Source organism: Ascaphus truei, chromosome 10 (assembly GCF_040206685.1).
Source record: "Ascaphus truei isolate aAscTru1 chromosome 10, aAscTru1.hap1, whole genome shotgun sequence".
Lineage (NCBI taxonomy): Eukaryota > Metazoa > Chordata > Amphibia > Anura > Ascaphidae > Ascaphus > Ascaphus truei.
Window position 1 is genome coordinate 65,250,092 of NC_134492.1, and position 21,112 is coordinate 65,271,203.

The window sequence follows — 21,112 nt, forward strand, 5'->3', positions numbered from 1 at the left end:
CATCCTATAACAGTGTTCGTGCCCGCGTGTCCCGCCACGAGGAGTGTAATTCTCCCGTGTGACTTGTTTTCGGAGCAGGTAACGCAGACGCGGTGTCGCACTCCCCGTGATTAGAAATAATAACCGCTGGAACATTAATGATTATTTGATGCAGTCTCCCTCGCTGAGCGGACGGAGATCTCCGGCGCCCGAAGGAAGCTGCTTGTCCGCAGTTATCATGCGTGTATATTCTGTATATGAGAGAGGGGTCCCTGCTTTGTGATTGTCTGTGCGCGTGTTGTGTGTGTTTGTGTGTTGGAATTGCTGAGGGATGTTCAATATCTGTGTTTTTGTTGTGTGCAGATATTGTTTGTGTGTGTGTGTGTGTGTGTATATATATTATATATGTTGATACTTGTATAAATGCAATGTCTACGTACATTTCTACACACATAAATGCATATATACAAATATTTATGTTGTTTAATTTAAAAGCCCTTTCTTTAAAAAAATAAAACATTTTTCAAGAAAACAGAATACTTGGAAAATGTAGTGTGAGTGCGCGTGTGTGCGTGTGTTTCCAATCTATTCCATCATTCCCAATATAATCCATCATTCCCAATATAATCCATCATTCCCAGTATAATCCATCATTCCCAGTATAATCCATCATTCCCAATATAATCCATCATTCCCAATATAATCCATCATTCCCAATATAATCCATCATTCCCAATATAATCCATCATTCCCAATATAATCCATCATTCCCAATATAATCCATCATTCCCAGTATAATCCATCATTCGCAATATAATCCATCATTCCCAATATAATCCATCATTCCCAATATAATCCATCATTCCCAATATAATCCATCATTCCCAGTATAATCCATCATTCCCAGTATAATCCATCATTCCCAGTATAATCCATCATTCCCAGTATAATCCATCATTCCCAATATAATCCATCATTCCCAATATAATCCATCATTCCCAATATAATCCATCATTCCCAAAATAATCCATCATTCCCAATATAATCCATAATTCCCAGTATATTCCATCATTCCCAGTATATTCCATCATTCCCAATATATTCCCAGAATAATCCATCATTCCCAATATAATCCATCATATAATCCATCATTCCCAATACAATCCATCATTCCCAATATATTCCATCATTCCCAATATATTCCATCATTCCCAATATATTCCATCATTCCCAATATAATCCATCATTCCCAAGATATTCCATCATTCCCAATATATTCCATCATTCCCAATATATTCCCAGTATAATCCATCATTCCCAATATAATCCATCATATAATCCATCATTCCCAATATAATCCATCATTCCCAAGATATTCCATCATTCCCAATATATTCCATCATTCCCACTATATTCCCAGTATAATCCATCATTCCCAATATAATCCATCATTCCCAATCTAATTCATCATTCCCAGTATATTCCATCATTCCCAATATTTTCCATCATTTCCAATATATTCCATCATTCCCAATCTAATTCATCATTCCCAGTATATTCCATCATTCCCAGTATATTCCATCATTCCCAATCTAATTCATCATTCCCAGTATATTCCATCATTCCCAATATATTCCATCATTCCCAATATATTCCATCATTCCCAATATATTCCATCATTCCCAATATATTCCATCATTCCCAGTATATTCCATCATTCCCAGTATATTCCATCATTCCCAATATATTCCATCATTCCCAATATAATCCCAGTATAATCCATCATTCCCAATATAATCCATCATATAATCCATCATTCCCAGTATATTCCATCATTCCCAATATATTCCATCTATTCCCAGTATATTCCATCATTCCAAATCTAATTCATCATTCTCAATATAATCCCAGTATAATCCATCATTCCCAATATAATCCATCATTCCCAGTACATTCCATCATTCCCAATACATTCCATCATTCCCAATATATTCCATCATTCCCAATATATTCCATCATTCCCAATATAATCCATCATTCCCAATATAATCCATCATTCCCAATATAATCCATCATTCCCAATATATTCCATCATTCCCAATATATTCCCAGTATAATCCATCATTCCCAATATAATCCATCATTCCCAAGATATTCCCAGTATATTCCATCATTCCCAATATATTCCATCATTCCCAATATATTCCCAGTATAATCCATCATTCCCAATATAATCATCATATAATCCATCATTCCCAATATATTCCATCATTCCCAATATATTCCATCATTCCCAAAATATTCCATCATTCCCAAGATATTCCATCATTCCCAATATATTCCATCATTCCCAAGATATTCCATCATTCCCAAGATATTCCATCATTCCCAATATATTCCCAGTATAATCCATCATTCCCAATATATTCCCAATATAATCCATCATTCCCAATATATTCCATCATTCCCAATCTAATTCATCATTCCCAATATATTCCATCATTCCCAATATATTCCATCATTCCCAATATATTCCATCATTCCCAGTATATTCCATCATTCCCAATATATTCCATCATTCCAAATATATTCCATCATTCCCAATATGTTCCATCATTCCCAATATATTCCATCATTCCCAATATAATCCATCATTCCCAGTATATTCCATCATTCCCAGTATATTCCATCATTTCCAATATATTCCATCATTCCCAATATAATCCATCATTCCCAGTATATTCCATCATTCCCAGTATATTCCATCATTTCCAATATATTCCATCATTCCCAATATATTCTCAGTATAATCCATCATTCCCAATATAATCCATCATTCCCAATATATTCCATCATTCCCAAAATATTCCATCATTCCCAAGATAATCCATCATTCCCAAAATATTCCATCATTCCCAATATATTCCATCATTCCCAAGATATTCCCAGTATAATCCATCATTCCCAATATATTCCATCATTCCCAATCTAATTCATCATTCCCAATCTAATCCATCATTCCCAATCTAATCCATAATTTCCAATCTAATCCATAATTTCCAATATATTCCATCATTCACAATGTATTCCCAGTATAATTCATCATTCCCAATATAATCCATCATTCCCAATATATTCCATCATTCCCAATATATTCCATCATTCCCAAAATATTCCATCATTCCCAAGATAATCCATCATTCCCAAGATAATCCATCATTCCCAAGATATTCCATCATTCCCAAGATATTCCATCATTCCCAATATATTCCCAGTATAATCCATCATTCCCAATATATTCCCAATATAATCCATCATTCCCAATATATTCCCAATATAATCCATCATTCCCAATATATTCCATCATTCCCAATATATTCCCAGTATATTCCATCATTCCCAATATATTCCATCATTCCCAAGATATTCCATCATTCCCAAGATATTCCATCATTCCCAATATATTCCCAGTATAATCCATCATTCCCAATATAATCCATCATTCCCAATATATTCCCAATATATTCCATCATTCCCAATATATTCCATCATTCCCAATCTAATCCATCATTCCCAATCTATTCCATCATTCCCAATCTATTCCATCTATTCCCAATCTAATCCACCATTCCCAATCTAATCCACCATTTCCCAATATAATAATCCATCCATTCCCAATATAATAATCCATCCATTCCCAATATAATAATCCATCCATTCCCAATATATTCACAGCAGCCGCTGTGTTTCTGGGGGAAAGGTCCTTTGTGTTTCGAAAGAGTTGTATTATACAGTCACCGTTTAGTGTGTGTGTGTGTGTCTGTACAGTATGTACAGACGTGCTTGGGCGCATACGCACATGCACACGGGCATACGCACATACATATGCACATACACAAATACACACAAGCGCATACACACATACAAACATGCGTACATACGCATGCGTACACATACACACGCACATATGCACACATGCGTACATACACATGCGTGCACATACACCCGCACATATGCATGCACCCAGGTAAACGCACGCGCGCAGATACACGCATGCACACGGGTGCGCACGCGCACACACAGATGCACGCACACACACAAACACAGATGCACGCGTGCACACACACAGAAACACGCGCACGCTTCTGTGTCTGCGCACGTACACACACACACACACACACACACAGATATGCACACAGATACGCACGCACACACAGATACACGCGCGTGCACACACACACACACACACAGATACACAGATGCGCACGCACACACAGATACACGCGCGTGCACACACACACACAGATACACAGATGCGCGCGCACACGCACACATGCACGCGCACACACAGATACACACGCGCACAGATACGCGTACACACAGATGCGCGCACACATACACAGATGCGCGCGCACACGCAGATACACGCACACACACAGATACACGTGCACACACAGATACACGTGCACACACACACACACACACACACACACACACACACACACACACACACACACACACACACACACACACACACACACGCACACACACGCACACACACGCACACACACACTATTCTTCCCATGTGTTATTTCTGCATTTGCCTTGTTAAATACCCCCTTCTCTAAAGAGGCAGAATCCTTTGGTACAGAATATCCCTTTATTATTATTATTATTCACGCGCTCTCAAAGTGCCCTCTCCCCTGTATCCTCCTCCCCTGTACAGCACCAAAACTATCATTTCCTTTCCCAAATTACAGGCGCTGGGAAAGAAATACATACAGAAATAAACATTACAAAATAAGAGTTCAATGATGACAGACATAAAAAGCATGAGTTAAGTGTTAAACAACAAAAGCCCGTGTCACAAATAGCTGCAGCATAGCACAATTTTATTCTGGAGAAGCATCACTCTGGGAGGGCCATTAATACAGAGGCCATTTCTATCCCCTCTTTCCAGGCCGAGATCCGCTTGGCAGGAGTCTCCAGGGAGGTTTTGTTTGTTGGCGAGTGTGGCGTGGCGAGTGTGGTGTGGCGTGGCGAGGCGAGTGTGGCCAGATTTTGAAGATGATAAACCGGTACACATAAAAAAAAAATATTAATACAACAAATTACATTATTAAAAAATGAATATGATATTTATCTAATAGTGTCACCATTAATTATACCTCTTCCCATTCTCTCTCTACCTTCTCCCCCATTCCCTCCCCCATTTTCTATCACCCCCCCCCCCACAAGTCTCTCCCTTCCCTCACCCCCCAGTTTCACTCCCTTGCGTCCTCATTCTCTCCCCATCCCCCCCATTCTCTTCCTCAGCTCCTGCTCCTCCATTTTCTCTCTCAATCCCCTCCTCCATTCTCCCTACCCCCCATTCTCACTGACCTGCGCAGACACTCGCAGAGGCACTGACCTGCGCAGACACTCGCAGAGGCACTGACCTGCGCAGACACTCGCAGAGGCACTGACCTGCGCAGACACTCGCAGAGGCACTGACCTGCGCAGACACTCGCAGAGGCACTGACCTGCGCAGACACTCGCAGAGGCACTGACCTGCGCAGACACTCGCACAGCCACTGACCTGCGCAGACACTCGCACAGCCACTGACCTGCGCAGACACTCGCACAGCCACTGACCTGCGCAGACACTCGCACAGCCACTGACCTGCGCAGACACTCGCACAGCCACTGACCTGCGCAGACACTCGCACAGCCACTGACCTGCGCAGACACTCGCACAGCCACTGACCTGCGCAGACACTCGCACAGCCACTGACCTGCGCAGACACTCGCACAGCCACTGACCTGCGCAGACACTCGCACAGCCACTGACCTGCGCAGACACTCGCACAGCCACTGACCTGCGCAGACACTCGCACAGCCACTGACCTGCGCAGACACTCGCACAGCCACTGACCTGCGCAGACACTCGCACAGCCACTGACCTGCGCAGACACTCGCACAGCCACTGACCTGCGCAGACACTCGCACAGCCACTGACCTGCGCAGACACTCGCACAGCCACTGACCTGCGCAGACAGACCTGCACAGCCACTGACACAGACGTGCACAGGCCCTGCCCCTGCCCAGACACACTGACCCTGCAGACACACACTTACACTGACCCTTACCCTGCAATGAGACGCTGACCCTGCACTGAGATACTGACACTCTGACCCTGCACAGACCCACACTGACCCCGCGCAGACCCGCACTGACCCCGCGCAGACGCGCACTGACCCCGCGCAGACGCGCACTGACCCTGCGCAGACGCGCACTGACCCTGCGCAGACGCGCACTGACCCTGCGCAGACGCGCACTGACCCTGTGCAGACGCGCACAGACCCTGCGCAGACCCGCACTGACCCTGCGCAGACCCGCACTGACCCTGCGCAGACCCGCACTGACCCTGCGCAGACCCGCTGACCCTGCACAGACCCTGCAGACACTGCACAGACCCTGCACAGACACACTGACACTGCACAGACCCTGCACAGACACACTGACGCTGACCCTGCACAGACACACTGACGCTGACACTGCACAGACCCTGCACAGACACACTGACACTGCACAGACCCTGCACAGACACACTGACACTGCACAGACCCACTGACGCTGACACTGCACAGACCCTGCACAGACACACTGACGCTGACCCTGCACAGACACACTGACGCTGACACTGCACAGACCCTGCACATACACACTGACGCTGACACTCACAGACCCACACTGACACCAGCTCTGAGGTGCAGCTGCAGGGGGGGAGGGGGTCCTACCTTTCACTGTGGAGTTTGGTTGGGGGAGAAGCCATCTCACTTCCGGTTCTCACTGCTGAGGTTCCGCTGTCACTAACCCCGCCCCCACCCTCTGCTGCTAACCCCGCCCCCACCCTCTGCTGCTAACCCCGCCCCCACCCTCTGCTGCTAACCCCGCCCCCACCCCCACCCTCTGCTGCTAACCCCACCCTCTGCTGCTAACCCCGCCCCCACCCCCACCCTCTGCTGCTAACCCCGCCCCCACCCTCTGCTGCTAACCCCGCCCCCACCCCCACCCTCTGCTGCTAACCCCGCCCCCACCCTCTGCTGCTAACCCCGCCCCCACCCTCTGCTGCTAACCCCGCCCCCACCCTCTGCTGCTAACCCCGCCCCCACCCTCTGCAGCAGCAGTCAGACTGGCCTCTGCTCTCCTCCCTGCATTCTCTGCTCTCTGCTGCCCCCACCTTCTCTGGTCAAAGCCGGGACAGCCACAAAAAAACGTGACATTTTAAAGCAGGCCTGCACAACTCGTAAAGCGAGAAGGGCCAAACTGCTCCAAGGAAAACATTTTTGGGCCGCACGGGTAAAATTATCATCATCATCATCATCATCATCATCATCATCATCATCATCATCATCATCATCATCATCTCTCCTCCAGCACCTCTCATCATCATCATCCTCATATATCTCCCCCAGCACCCCTCATCATCATCCTCATATCTCCCCCAGAACCCCTCACTATCAACCTTTGCGATACTCCCCATCTATCTCTCATACCCCCATCTCCCCCCCTCACCCACACACATAATTCTCTCCCTCCACATCAAACACACAATACCCCCCTGCACACCACACACATCCCAACCCTCCTGCACCTCACATCCTTCTCCCCCGTGCACCTCACATCATCCCCCCCTGCACCTCCAATCACCCCCCCTACACCTCCAATCACCCCCCCTGCACCTCCAATCACCCCCCTGCACCTCCAACGACCCCCCTCTGCACCTCCAATGACCCCCCTCTGCACCTCCAATGACCCCCCTCTGCACCTCCAATCACCCCCCCTGCACCTCCAATCACTCCCTGCACCTCCAATCACTCCCTGCACCTCCAATCACTCCTTGCACCTCCAAGCACCCCCTGCACCTCACATAACCCCCTGCACCTCACATAACCCCCTGCACCTCACATAACCCCCTGCACCTCACATAACCCCCTGCACCTCCAATCACCCCCTGCACCTCCAATCACCCCCTGCACCTCCAATCACAGCCCCTGCACATCACCCCCCCTGCACATCACCCACCCTTCACATCACCCCCCCTTCACATCACCCCCCCTTCACATCACCCCCCCATCACATCACCCCCCCATCACATCACCCCCCCATCACATCACCCCCCCTTCACATCACCCCCCTTCACATCCCCCCCTTCACATCACATCACCCTTCACATCACCCCCCCTTCACATCACCCCCCCCTTCACATCACCCCCCCCTTCACATCACCCCCCCTTCACATCACCCCCCCCCCCTTGCACATCACCCCCCCTCCCCTTGCACATCACCCCCCTCCCCTTGCACATCACCCCCCTCCCCTTGCACATCACCCCCCCTCGCCTTGCACATCACCCCCCTCCCCTCGCACATCACCCCCCCTGCACCTCACATCAACTCCGATCACGGCGGGACTGCGCTCGCTCGCAAGCAGCGGGCACCGGAAGTGCCACACTTGAGAGCGGGCTCGGCTCCCCCGGGGAGGAAGGGGAGAGCGGGCTTGGCTCGCGGGGGCAGGGAGAGCGGGCTCGGCTCGCGGGGGCAGGGAGAGCGGGCTCGGGAGGAGGGGGGGGGAAAGCAGCCGCCGCCGCGGGCCGCACAGTGAGTGCTGCGGGCCGCGTGTTGTGCAGTCCTGTTTTAAAGTATGTCGGGCCACCGGGACAGACCTTAAAAAACCGGGACTGTCCCGGCTAAACCGGGACATCGAGTCACCCTAGACGGGGTGAGTGTGGCGGGGTGAGGCCCCGGCGGGATGGGATAAGATTGTGTAACGCCACAATTATGGGGCAATAAGCCCAGCAATAGTGGTAACTAAACAATTCCTTCAGTGACGCAATGGCAGCCATAAGGACAAAAAAACGAGGGATTTGTTTTGCTGAAGCATTTGCTGCCCACTGAAAGCCGGCCTCTTCCATGCCACACGGATCATGAGGCGGGCAAAATAACCCAGGAGAAGCTGGGTTTGATGCAGTGTAAGGTCGGAGACACTTAATTCAGGGGTTCTCAAGACCCCCCCCCCACCACAGATCAGTCTTTCAGGATATCTCTGCTTCAGCACAAGTGCCCCAATCAGTGGCTTCCTGCTTCCATACAGGTGGCTGATGTGAAGGGGGGGTGATGTGAAGGGGGGGTGATGTGATGGGGGGTGATGTGATGGGGGGGGTGATGTGAAGGGGGGGTGATGTGATGGGGGGGTGATGTGAAGGGGGGGTGTTGTGCAGGGGGGGTGATGTGCAGGGGAGGTGATTGGAGGTGCAGGGGGTGATTGGAGGTACTGTCTTTGACTGAGGGGGGGAGCGTGGTGCAGGCTGGAGGGGGGAGCGTGGTGCGGGGTGGAGGGGGGTAGCGTGGCATGGGCTGGAGGGGGGAGCGTGGCATGGGCTGGAGGGGGAGCGTGGCGCGGGCTGGAGGGGGGAGCGTGGCGCGGACTGGAGGGGGGGAGCGTGGTGCGGGCTGGAAGGGGTGGTGCGTGGCACGGGCTGGAGGGGGGGAGCTTGGCACAGGCTGGAGGTGGGGGTGCGTGGCGCGGGCTGGAGGGGGAGAGCGTAGCGTGGGCTGGAGGGGGGACAGCTGATTCTGTTGGGGTTTTGGAGGGTAGGGTGACCAGATGTCCTGGTTTAGTCGTTGTCCAGAGGTCCCAACTTTTTTGGCCACTGTCCTGGTTTTTATCGGGGCTGGTCGCGCACGCATACTCTGCACTCGCCGTTCTGCGCATGCGCGACCTTTGTCCCGGTTTTTCCTGGGTGAGCGACATGAACGGGCTCCAGTTTGTGCTGAGCATTGCAGGACGCACTCTGCTCTCCGCCGCGCGTTCCACTCGTATCCGCCGGTTAGAAACGCAGTTAAATGCCTCTTGCATGATATATCAAACCACAACTGCACCGCACCTGTAATGAGTTTCTGTTTCCTGTGTGCGAGTGTGTGCGAGTGTGTGCGAGTGTGTGCGGTTTGTATTTATGTTTCTTTAATAACCGTACAGGGTCTCCCGTGTAACAGTGTATGTGCCTCCAAGGTCCTGTCTCAGGGTGGATATGAAAGCGACGTCCGGCTAATAAGGGAGGGGAGAGGCCGGCGGACATGTGGGAACCAGTCAGGGGAACAGCAAGGAAAGAAGGTGATGGTGTAACCAGAGCGGGGGCAGTGCTGTTACCTGATGAGAGAGAACACGCAGTCTGCGTTCAATGTAACACACCCAACATGTCCTAGAAGAGGGCCTGTGAGCACGGGGTCCCGGCGGGAAAGGGAGGGGGGATATGTTTACCCAGACTCCTTTCCAAGCCGGCCTCCTGCTGTCTGCAGTGATGCGCGCCTTTCAAATTCTCATGCCTGAAGGTTTCGCACTGGTGTCCATTTCTCGCGTTGTTGATCTTCCTCGGTACCAATTAATAGGACCGTTTTGCAAACGGGTCTGCGGTTTTCCTGGTATTTGCTATCTTGCGGGCAGTGCAGGCTTTCATAAAGTTGTATGATGGATGGGAGCGACGGGGCTGTGTCGGACGGAGGGCGGGAGGGCCCCTGTAGGGCGGGAGGGCCCCTGTAGGGCGGGAGGGCCCCTGTAGGGCGGGAGGGCCCCTCTGTGCGAGAGGGACCGAAAATGCACCGTTTATTACAAAAATAATACTCAGGAGCTGAGAGTCACAGGGACGCAGGGTACACGTGTCACATGCAGCATCGGATCAGCACCGCCATGTTTTGTTACTTGAGGATGTATTTTGTTATTTGCGTCGTATTGAAAATTGGGGCAAATCTTTAGTTCAAGGGCACAGACCTTTCTGAATATCCTCCTTGTGTAACCACACCGCGTACTATACACATTTAGTCACCGGTAATGTCAGCAATGGCTTTCTCATAAACCCACGAGGCGCGGTCTCCTGTCCCAAATCACCGGCGCGCGCAGCTATGCCACAAACTCATGCAAGAGTGCCGGCGTCTCTAGTTTATACTGTCACCTAGTGACCTGTGTTGTGTCCCCGCGTGTGACCGCTCTGTCCCCCCCGTGTGTGACTGCTCTGTCATCGTCCCCGCCTGTGACCGATCTGTCGTCGTCCCCGCGTGTGTCCCCTCTGTCGTCGTCCCCGCGTGTGTCCCCTCTGTCGTCGTCCCCACGTGTGTCCCCTCTGTCGTCGTCCCCTCGTGTGTCCCCTCTGTCGTCGTCCCCGCGTGTGTCCCCTCTGTCGTCGTCCCCGCGTGTGTCCCCTCTGTCGTCGTCCCCGCGTGTGTCCCCTCTGTCGTCGTCCCCGCGTGTGTCCCCTCTGTCGTCGTCCCCGCGTGTGTCCCCTCTGTCGTCGTCCCCGCGTGTGTCCCCTCTGTCGTCGTCCCCGCTTGTGACTTATTTCCATGTGTTTGCAGAGGGACAAATTTGGTCTTGCAGATTTTGGACACACTATAGCAGGGGGTGGCAAGTCCAGTCCTCAAGGGCCACCCATAGGTCAGGTTTGGAGGACATCCCTACTTCAGCACAGGTGGCTCAATCGACTGAGCCACCTGTGCTGAAGTTGCGGCTGATTGTGCCACCTGTCCTGAAGCAGGGGCTGATTGAGCCACCTGTGCTGAAGCAGGGGTATCCTGAGAACCTGACCTCTTGGTGGCCCTTGAGAACTGGAGTTGGCCGCCCTGTCTTAGAGCCTTATTATAAAGCCGCTTCTCTGCGTTGGAGGAGATTGTACGGCTGTACATCTGAATGGGGCTGATCCCCCCCCCCCCCCCTCTCTCTCCTGACATCCTTAATCCGCTGCGTATATAGTCTTTCTCACATTCAGCATATGATGTATAAAAGTCTGTATCTCTCCAGGCTGTGAATTCTTTCATTGTTATCCCTCTTTCTCACCCACCTATTCCCTGTGCGAGACGAGCGCTGCACCCTCTGTAATGTTCGCACAAGTCTAATATATCGCGTCTGTGCGGCCTCTCTAATCTCCCTGTCTGTCCCTCGCAGGAAACACGCCCTGAACTGCCACAGGATGAAGCCGGCTCTCTTCAACGTGCTGTGCGAAATCAAAGAGAAGACCGGTAAGGACCCTGCGTTTTACTTCTCACAATCGCTGGTGGAGGGAGGCTGAGGCCGATGTGCATTTCGATGCTGTGGGGGCGGGAAACGGAGAATTGAGGATAATACTTTTTCTGTGCATTACACCTGGAATCAGTTGCCAGCCTAATCTGGTGCTGTGGGCGGCGCTGTGGCCTGCTCGTGGGGGCGGCGCTGTGGCCCGCTCGATGGGCGGCGCTGTGGCCCGCTCGATGGGCGGCGCTGTGGCCTGCTCGATGGGCGGCGCTGTGGCCTGCTCGATGGGCGGCGCTGTGGCCTGCTCGATGGGCGGCGCTGTGGCCCGCTCGATGGGCGGCGCTGTGCCCGCTCGATGGGCGGCGCTGTGGCCTGCTCGATGGGCGGCGCTGTGGCCTGCTCGATGGGCGGCGCTGTGGCCTGCTCGATGGGCGGCGCTGTGGCCTGCTCGATGGGCGGCGCTGTGGCCTGCTCGATGGGCGGCGCTGTGGCCTGCTCGATGGGCGGCGCTGTGGCCTGCTCGATGGGCGGCGCTGTGGCCTGCTCGATGGGCGGCGCTGTGGCCTGCTCGATGGGCGGCGCTGTGGCCTGCTCGATGGGCGGCGCTGCTGTGTTATGTATCTCGACTGTGAAAATAGCAGAAAAGTCTGAGCCGCATAGTGAGTGCGTTGTGTGCAGGCGTGCGCGTTGTGTGACGTTGTGTGCGCGTTGTGTGACGTTGCGTGCGTTGTGTGACGTTGCGTGCTGTTGTGTGACGTTGCGTGCTGGCGCGTGCGTTGTGTGACGTTGCGCGCTGGCGTGTGCGTGGTGTGACATTGCGCGCTGGCGCGTGCGTTGTGTGACGTTGCGCACTGGCGCGTGTGTTGTGTGACGTTGCGCGCTGGCGCGTGCGTTGATACAAGTGACTGTGCAATTATTTTGGGCTGCGGAGATTGTCTCGCCGCATGGAGTAGTCTCATACGGAAGAGGTTTCAGATACAGCCGAGACACATGCGTGTGTGTGAGTTTGTGCAGAGCCGAGACACCAGCGGGTGTGAGTTTGTGCAGAGCCGAGACACCAGCGGGTGTGTGAGTTTGTGCAGAGCCGGGACACCTGCGTGTGTGTGAGTTTGTGCAGAGCCAGGACACCTGCGTGTGTGTGAGTTTGTGCAGAGCCGGGACACCAGCGGGTGTGAGTTTGTGCAGAGCCGGGACACCAGCGGGTGTGTGAGTTTGTGCAGAGCCGAGACACCAGCGGGTGTGAGTTTGTGCAGAGCCGAGACACCAGCGGGTGTGTGAGTTTGTGCAGAGCCGGGACACCTGCGTGTGTGTGAGTTTGTGCAGAGCCAGGACACCTGCGTGTGTGTGAGTTTGTGCAGAGCCGAGACACCTGCGTGTGTGAGTTTGTGCAGAGCCGGGACACCCGCGGGTGTGAGTTTGTGCAGAGCCGGGACACCAGCGGGTGTGAGTTTGTGCAGAGCCGGGACACCAGCGGGTGTGAGTTTGTGCAGAGCCGGGACACCAGCGGGTGTGAGTTTGTGCAGAGCCGGGACACCAGCGGGTGTGTGAGTTTGTGCAGAGCCGGGACACCAGCGGGTGTGAGTTTGTGCAGAGCCGAGACACCAGCGGGTGTGAGTTTGTGCTGAGCCGGGACACCAGCGGGTGTGAGTTTGTGCAGAGCCGAGACACCAGCGGGTGTGAGTTTGTGCAGAGCCGGGACACCAGCGTGTGTGTGAGTTTGTGCAGAGCCGGGACACCAGCGGGTGTGAGTTTGTGCAGAGCCGAGACACCAGCGGGTGTGAGTTTGTGCAGAGCCGAGACACCAGCGGGTGTGAGTTTGTGCAGAGCCGGGACCCTCTCTCTCTCGCTCGGTCCCTCTCTCTCTCGCTCGGTCCCTCTCTCTCTCGATCGGTCCCTCTCGCTCTCGCTCGGTCCCTCTCTCGCTCGCTCTGTCCCTCTCTCTGTCCCTCTCTCTCTCGCTCGCTCTGTCCCTCTCTCTCGCTCGCTCTGTCCCTCTCTCTCGCTCTGTCCCTCTCTCTCGCTCGGTCCCTCTCTCTCACTCTGTCCCTCTCTCTCGCTCTGTCCCTCTCTCTTGCTCTGTCCCTCTCTCTCGCTCTGTCCCTCTCCCTCGCTCTGTCCCTCTCTCTCGCTCTGTCCCTCTCTCTCGCTCTGTCCCTCTCTCTCGCTCTGTCCCTCTCTCTCGCTCTGTCCCTCTCTCTCGCTCTGTCCCTCTCTCTCGCTCTGTCCCTCTCTCTCGCTCTGTCCCTCTCTCACTCTGTCCCTCTCTCTCTCTCTCTCTCTGTCCCTCTCTCTGTCCCTCTCTCTCTCTCGCTCTGTCCCTCTCTCTCTCGCTCTGTCCCTCTCTCTCTCGCTCTGTCCCTCTCTCTCTCGCTCTGTCCCTCTCTCTCTCGCTCTGTCCCTCTCTCTCTCGCTCTGTCCCTCTCTCTCTCGCTCTGTCCCTCTCTCTCTCTCGCTCTGTCCCTCTCTCTCTCGCTCTGTCCCTCTCTCTCTCGCTCTGTCCCTCTCTCTCTCGCTCTGTCCCTCTCTCTCTCGCTCTCTCGCTCTGTCTCTCTCTCTCTCGCTCTGTCTCTCTCTCTCTCTCGCTCTGTCTCTCTCTCTCTCTCTCGCTCTGTCCCTCTCTCTCTCGCTCTGTCCCTCTCTCTCTCTGTCCCCCTTCTCTCTCTCTCGCTCTGTCCCTCTCTCTCTCTGTCCCCCCTTCTCTCCCTCTCGCTCTCTCTCTCGCTCTGTCCCCTATTCTCTCCCTCTCGCTCTGTCCCTCTCTCTGTCCCCCCTTCTCTCCCTCTCGCTGGCACTCCTGCACACAGAGTGCTGGAATTCCTCCTCTCTGCAGAATGAAGGCCAGTGTTTAACATATTTGGAAAGGTTATTTATGACAGAACATCAGAGTCTCGGAGGTTCTGCGCTCACAGCTCATTGGCTCTGGATTCTAGCCCTGCGCCTGACCTCACCAAATACATTAACCCACTCCCTGCCAGCCGCCCAGCATGGGTCCCACATCATGTCCTGTCCTGAGTATGTGAGCCAAATAATATCATTATAATGTGATAATATGTGTAGCAGTCACTGCCAGGGACGCCGCCTGTTACTCTCAGGGGTGCCTCCTGTTATTCTCTGGGGCGCCCCCTGTCACTCCTCCTATTGCCCCGTCACTCCTCCTATTGCCCCGTCACTCCTCCTATCGTCCCGTCACTCCTCCTATTGCCCCCGTCACTCCTCCTATCGCCCCGTCACTCCTCCTATCGCCCCTGACCCTATAACCCCTACTCCATCTACCCTCTCCTATATAACTTCTCTCCCTTTCTCGTCCCATCTCCCCAATTATTTCTCTCTTCCTCCTTCCTTTCTCTCTCTCCCTCTCTCCCTTTCCCTCCCTCTCTCCCCTCCTCCCTCTCTTGCTATCTCTCTCACCCCCCCCCCCCCCCTCTCCCTTTTTCTCTGGCTTGCCTGGTAAAAGTAAGGCCATCAATACATCCCTGGGAGTCATGCATGAATTAGCATCTGACAGGCAGCTTTGCAGGAAACATACCTGTTTTACTGCATTCCCCGTTCTCATGTAACCCCTTCCTGTCTGCACACATGGTTCCTGCCTGTGACCCCTCCGAGTCCCCCTCAGCTGGCTGTCCTGAAGCAGACAGACACACTTGTTATTTTAACATTTACTGTGATTGCAATGAACCGACAGATCATCCCAATTGTTGTTTCCAAAGTACAAATAAATCTGAGCTCTGAAAATGTAGACGTGAAAACCCCCCAATAACCAACCTCGGTGTATACAATACACATTACGTAGGCTACATGGTGGTCGGGAGCTAATGGAACATGTTTGTACAAGTCCTCTTCAGCTGTTGTGGATCCTCTGCTGAATGAGGGCCTCCCCGGTACTGCGGGTACAAACCTCTTCTCCACGTGACTCCCACAAGTGCCCACATTCCCTCCTCCCAGCTTTTGATACCCCTTGGAACCCAGTTAGGTACCATCTTTATCATTTCTTCGTGCAGTATGTTCTGCCCACTGCCATTTTAATATCTCCCCCTTGTGATGTCGGCTTATTTCTCCTTTCCGAACCCATTCATTCTTTCTCTTTGTCTCTTCGAGTAATACCCAGCATGCATCACTCCATACATCTTTGCATTGTCTGAAGCTTTTGCATTATTGTCATATTTAGGGTCCAAGTTTCACAACCACACGTGAGCACGGGCAGGATACATGGATCGAACACTTTGCTCTTGAGGCACCGTGGAAGGTTCCCTTGAAAGATTGTCTTGTTTCTCCCAAATGCCTCCATCCCATCTTAATTCTCCTGTTGATTTTACTTAAAAGGTCCCCATCCATTGATACTTTCTGGTCAAGGTAGACATCGTTTTCAACTTCTAGTTTTATTCCATTTATTGTAATCTTTGTAGAGTTGACACATTTGAACATCACGTTGGTCTTGTAGAGATTCATATGGAGGCCCACCTTCTTACTTGTTTCTGCGAGCTTCTGATTTTGTTTCTGGAGGTCTTCTGTAGCTAAGCTCGAGTATTACACTTTTGATTCCCTTTGTTTCCCAATTTAATGTCCTGAACAGTTCTTCAAGTGTTGCAGTGAAAGGCTTGGTGAGTGTCTCCCTGCTGCACTCCTCTGCTAATCCTGGTGACACGGTGTCTCCCTGCCGCACTCGCTTGCTGATCCTGGTGACACGGTGTCTCCCTGCCGCACTCCCTCGCTGGTCTTGGTGGCACGGTGTCTCCCTGCCGCACTCCCTCACTGATCTGTATCTCTCGTATCTTCTTGTCATCTAATGGTGAATGTGGATTTCTTCTAATATCAACGTGCGCTTCTTCAACGCTTTGTCCTGTTAATGCATCTAGGACCGCTGAGGTGTAGACAGATTAAAATGCCTTTTTTCATAATCTACGAATTCTAAGATGAGGGGTAGATCGTATTAATTACTTCGGCAAATCTCTTCTTGTACGACTTGGATGTGGTCCATTGTGTTGTACCACTGTGAAATCCGCTTGTTCTCTAGGCTGGGCAAAGTCCAGGGTCTGTTGCAGCCGATTAATGACTATCTTCGTAAAGAGTGATTGTAAGTAGACTGATTGGTCTGTAGTTTTTCAGGTGGTCTTTGTCTCCTTTCTTCTGGATGAGGATAACTATGGCTTTGCTCCATTCATCTGGAATGTTCCTGTTCTTCAAGTATCATGTAAAGAGGTTTGTAAGGATTTTCTCTACTCATTCCCCAGCTTCTTTCAGGATTTCAGATGTAATTCCATCTTCACCGGGCACCTTCCCATTCTTCATGGATGTTCTTGCTTTGCCACTTCTTCTGGAAGGATGAATGGTGCATCATTGGTGGGTTCTTCTCGCTGGTCCTCTGCTGGATTATGCTCCATGTTCTCATACAGTTTCTTGTGCAAGTCCTCACCTCTCGTTCTGATAATTGCATGGACTTTTACTGTTGACCCATCGTCTTGTATGAGTGCGATGATTTGCATTCTTCCCAATCAGAAGTCGCTGCATTGTCTTATTTAAAATGGTGTTATCCTGGATGGTTTTCACCATATTGGAATGACCTTTTCTTACATCCGCCGTTATTCGCTTGCGTGTTGTCTCGCACACCTGTTTATTTGAGTTTTCGTGTTATCTTGGGATTGATTTTTGTCTCAGTAACGGCTTCATCTCATCTGAGTTTTTGTTTGCTATTGCGCCAGATTTCTTGTGCTTTCAACCACAATCGTTTTTCATAATTGTCCCCGCTCTGTGACTCCCGTGTGTCCGTGTCCCCGCTCTGTGACTCCCGTGTGTCCGTGTCCCCGCTCTGTGACTCCCGTGTGTCCGTGTCCCCGCTCTGCGACTCCCGTGTGTCCGTGTCCCCGCTCTGTGACTCCCGTGTGTCCGTGTCCCCGCTTTGCGACTCCCGTGTGTCCGTGTCCCCGCTCTGTGACTCCCGTGTGTCCGTGTCCCCGCTCTGTGACTCCCGTGTGTCCGTGTCCCCGCTCTGTGACTCCCGTGTGTCCGTGTCCCCGCTCTGCGACTCCCGTGTGTCCGTGTCCCCGCTCTGTGACTCCCGTGTGTCCGTGTCCCTGCTCTGCGACTCCCGTGTGTCCGTGTCCCCGCTCTGCGACTCCCGTGTGTCCGTGTCCCCGCTCTGCGACTCCCGTGTGTCCGTGTCCCCGCTCTGCGACTCCCGTGTGTCCGTGTCCCCGCTCTGCGACTCCCGTGTGTCCGTGTCCCCGCTCTGTGACTCCCGTGTGTCCGTGTCCCTGCTCTGCGACTCCCGTGTGTCCGTGTCCCCGCTCTGCGACTCCCGTGTGTCCGTGTCCCTGCTCTGCGACTCCCGTGTGTCCGTGTCCCCGCTCTGTGACTCCCGTGTGTCCGTGTCCCCGCTCTGCGACTCCCGTGTGTCCGTGTCCCCGCTCTGCGACTCCCGTGTGTCCGTGTCCCCGCTCTGCGACTCCCGTGTGTCCGTGTGTCCGCTCTGTGACTCCCGTGTGTCCGTGTCCCCGCTCTGTGACTCCCGTGTGTCCGTGTCCCCGCTCTGCGACTCCCGTGTGTCCGTGTCCCCGCTCTGTGACTCCCGTGTGTCCGTGTCCCTGCTCTGCGACTCCCGTGTGTCCGTGTCCCCGCTCTGTGACTCCCGTGTGTCCGTGTCCCTGCTCTGCGACTCCCGTGTGTCCGTGTCCCCGCTCTGCGACTCCCGTGTGTCCGTGTCCCTGCTCTGCGACTCCCGTGTGTCCGTGTCCCCGCTCTGTGACTCCCGTGTGTCCGTGTCCCCGCTCTGCGACTCCCATGTGTCCGTGTCCCCGCTCTGCGACTCCCGTGTGTCCGTGTCCCCGCTCTGCGACTCCCGTGTGTCCGCTCTGTGACTCCCGTGTGTCCGTGTCCCCGCTCTGTGACTCCCGTGTGTCCGTGTCCCCGCTCTGCGACTCCCGTGTGTCCGTGTCCCTGCTCTGCGACTCCCCCTGCGTGTCCCCGCTCTCTTCTCTCCCCCCTCCTCTTCCCTCCTCCTCTCCTCTTCTCCCCTCTCTCCTCCCCTCTCCCCCCTCCCCTCCCCTCTCCTCCCCTCTCCCCTCTCCTCCCCTCCCCCCTCCCCTCCCCCTCCTCCTCCCCCTCCTCCCCCTCCTCCTCCCCCCTCCCCTCCTCCTCCCCCCTCCCCTCCTCCTCCCCCTCCTCCTCCCCCTCCCTCCTCCTCCCCTCCCCCTCCTCCCTCCCCTCCCCCCACCTCCTCCCTCCCCCCCCCCTCCTCCCTCCCCTCCCCCTCCTCCTCCTCCCCCCCCCTCCTCCCTCCCCCCCCCTCCTCCTCCTCCCCCCCTCCTCCTCCCCCCTCCCCCTCCCCCCTCCCCCTCCTCCTCCCTCCCCCCTCCTCCTCCCTCCCCCCTCCCCTCTCCTCCTCCCTCCCCACTCCTCCTCCCTCCCCCCTCCCCTCTCCTCCTCCCTCCCCTCTCCTCCTCCCTCCCCTCTCCTCCTCCTTCCCCCCTCCCCTCTCCTCCTCCCTCCCCCCTCTCCTCCCCCTCGCCCCCCCTCCCCCTCGCCCCCCCCTCGCCCCTCCCCCCTCCTCGCCCCTCCCCCCTCCTCCCCCTCCCCCCTCTCCCCCTCCCCCCTCCTCCCCCCCCCTCTCTCCCCCTCCTCCCCCTCCCCTCCCCCCCCCCTCCCCTCCCCCCCTCCCCTCTCCTCCCCCCCCTCCCCACTCCTCCCCCCTCCCCTCCTCCCCCCTCCCCTCCTCCCCCCCACCCCACCTCCCCCCTCACCCCACCCCCCCCACCCCACTCCACCCCCCACCCCACTCCTCCCCCCACCCCCTCCACCCCCCACCCCCCTCCCCCCCCACCTCTCCACCCCCCCCCACCACCCCCCCCCACACCCCCACCCCACCCTCCCCCCTCCCCACCCCCCACCCCCCCCACCCCCCACCCCCCCACCCCCACCACCCACCCCCCACCCCCCACCCCTCCACCCCCCCCCCTCACCCCCCCCACCCACCCCACCCCACCTCCCCCTCCCCCCCCTCACCACCCCCTCCCCCCCACTCCCCTCCCCCCCACCTCCCCCCCTCCCCCACCCCCCCCACCCCCCTCCACCCCCTCCCCCACTCCACCCCCACCCTCACACCCCCTCCCCCCTCCCCACACCTCCCCCCACCCCACCCCCCTCCCCTCACCTCCCCACCCCACCCACCCCCCACCACCCACCCCCCACCCCCACTCCTCCCCACCCCCACCACCCCCTCCCCCCCCACACCTCCCCCACCCCCCCTCACCCCCCCCCCCCCTCACCACCCCACCCCCCCCATCTCCCCCACCCCCCCCCCACCCCCCCTCCACCCCCCACCCCTCCCCTCTCCTCCCCCCCCCCTCTCCTCCCCCTCCCCCCCCTCCCCCCCCTTCTCCCCCTCCCCCCCCACCTCCCCCACCTCCTCCCCCCTCCCCACCCCTCTCCTCCCCCCTCCCCTCCCCTCTCCCTCCTCCCCCCTCCTCCCCCCTCCCCTCACCTCCCCCCTCCTCCCCCCTCCCCCTCCCTCCCCCCCCCTCCCCCTCCACCCCCCCCCTCCCCCTCCTCCCCCCACCTCCCCTCCCCCCTCCTCCCCTCCCCCCTCCTCCCCTCCCCCCCCCTCCCCTCCCCCCTCCTCCCCTCCCCCCCCTCCTCCCCTCCCCCTCCCCTCCCCCCTCCTCCCCCCCCCCCCCTCCCCCCCCTCCCCCCTCCCCTCCCCCCTCCTCTCCCCCTCCCCTCCCCCTCCCCCCTCCTCTCCTCCCCTCCCCCTCCTCTCCTCCCTCCCCTCCCCCCTCCTCCCCTCCCCCTCCTCCCTCCCCCCTCCCCCTCCCCCCCCTCCTCCCCTCCCCCCCCCTCCTCCCCTCCCCCCTCCTCCCCTCCCCCCTCCTCTCCTCCCCCCTCCTCCCCTCCCCCCTCCTCTCCTCCCCTCCTCTCCTCTCCTCCCCTCGTCTCCTACTCTCCCCTCCTCCCCTCCTCTACTCCCCTCCCCTCCTCTACTCCCCTCCCCTCCTCTACTCCCCTCCCCTCCTCCTCTCCCCTCCCCTCCTCCTCTCCTCCCCTCCCCTCCCCTCCTCCCCTCCCCTCCTCCCCTCCCCTCCTCCCCTCCCCTCCTCCCCTCCT

The 21,112-nt window shown here is 55.3% G+C and overlaps 1 protein-coding gene across 6 annotated transcripts in view; it reads left to right on the forward strand.

The window, feature by feature from the left end:
- LOC142504024 (pre-B-cell leukemia transcription factor 1) overlaps nt 1–21,112 on the forward strand; it is a 174,822-nt gene that overhangs the window by 13,330 nt on the left and 140,380 nt on the right. For all 6 annotated transcript variants that reach the window (XM_075617131.1, XM_075617129.1, XM_075617130.1 and 3 more), the window contains exon 2: nt 11,954–12,027. In XM_075617131.1, the coding sequence (XP_075473246.1) occupies nt 11,954–12,027 (74 nt within the window). The remainder of the gene's footprint in view (nt 1–11,953; nt 12,028–21,112) is intronic.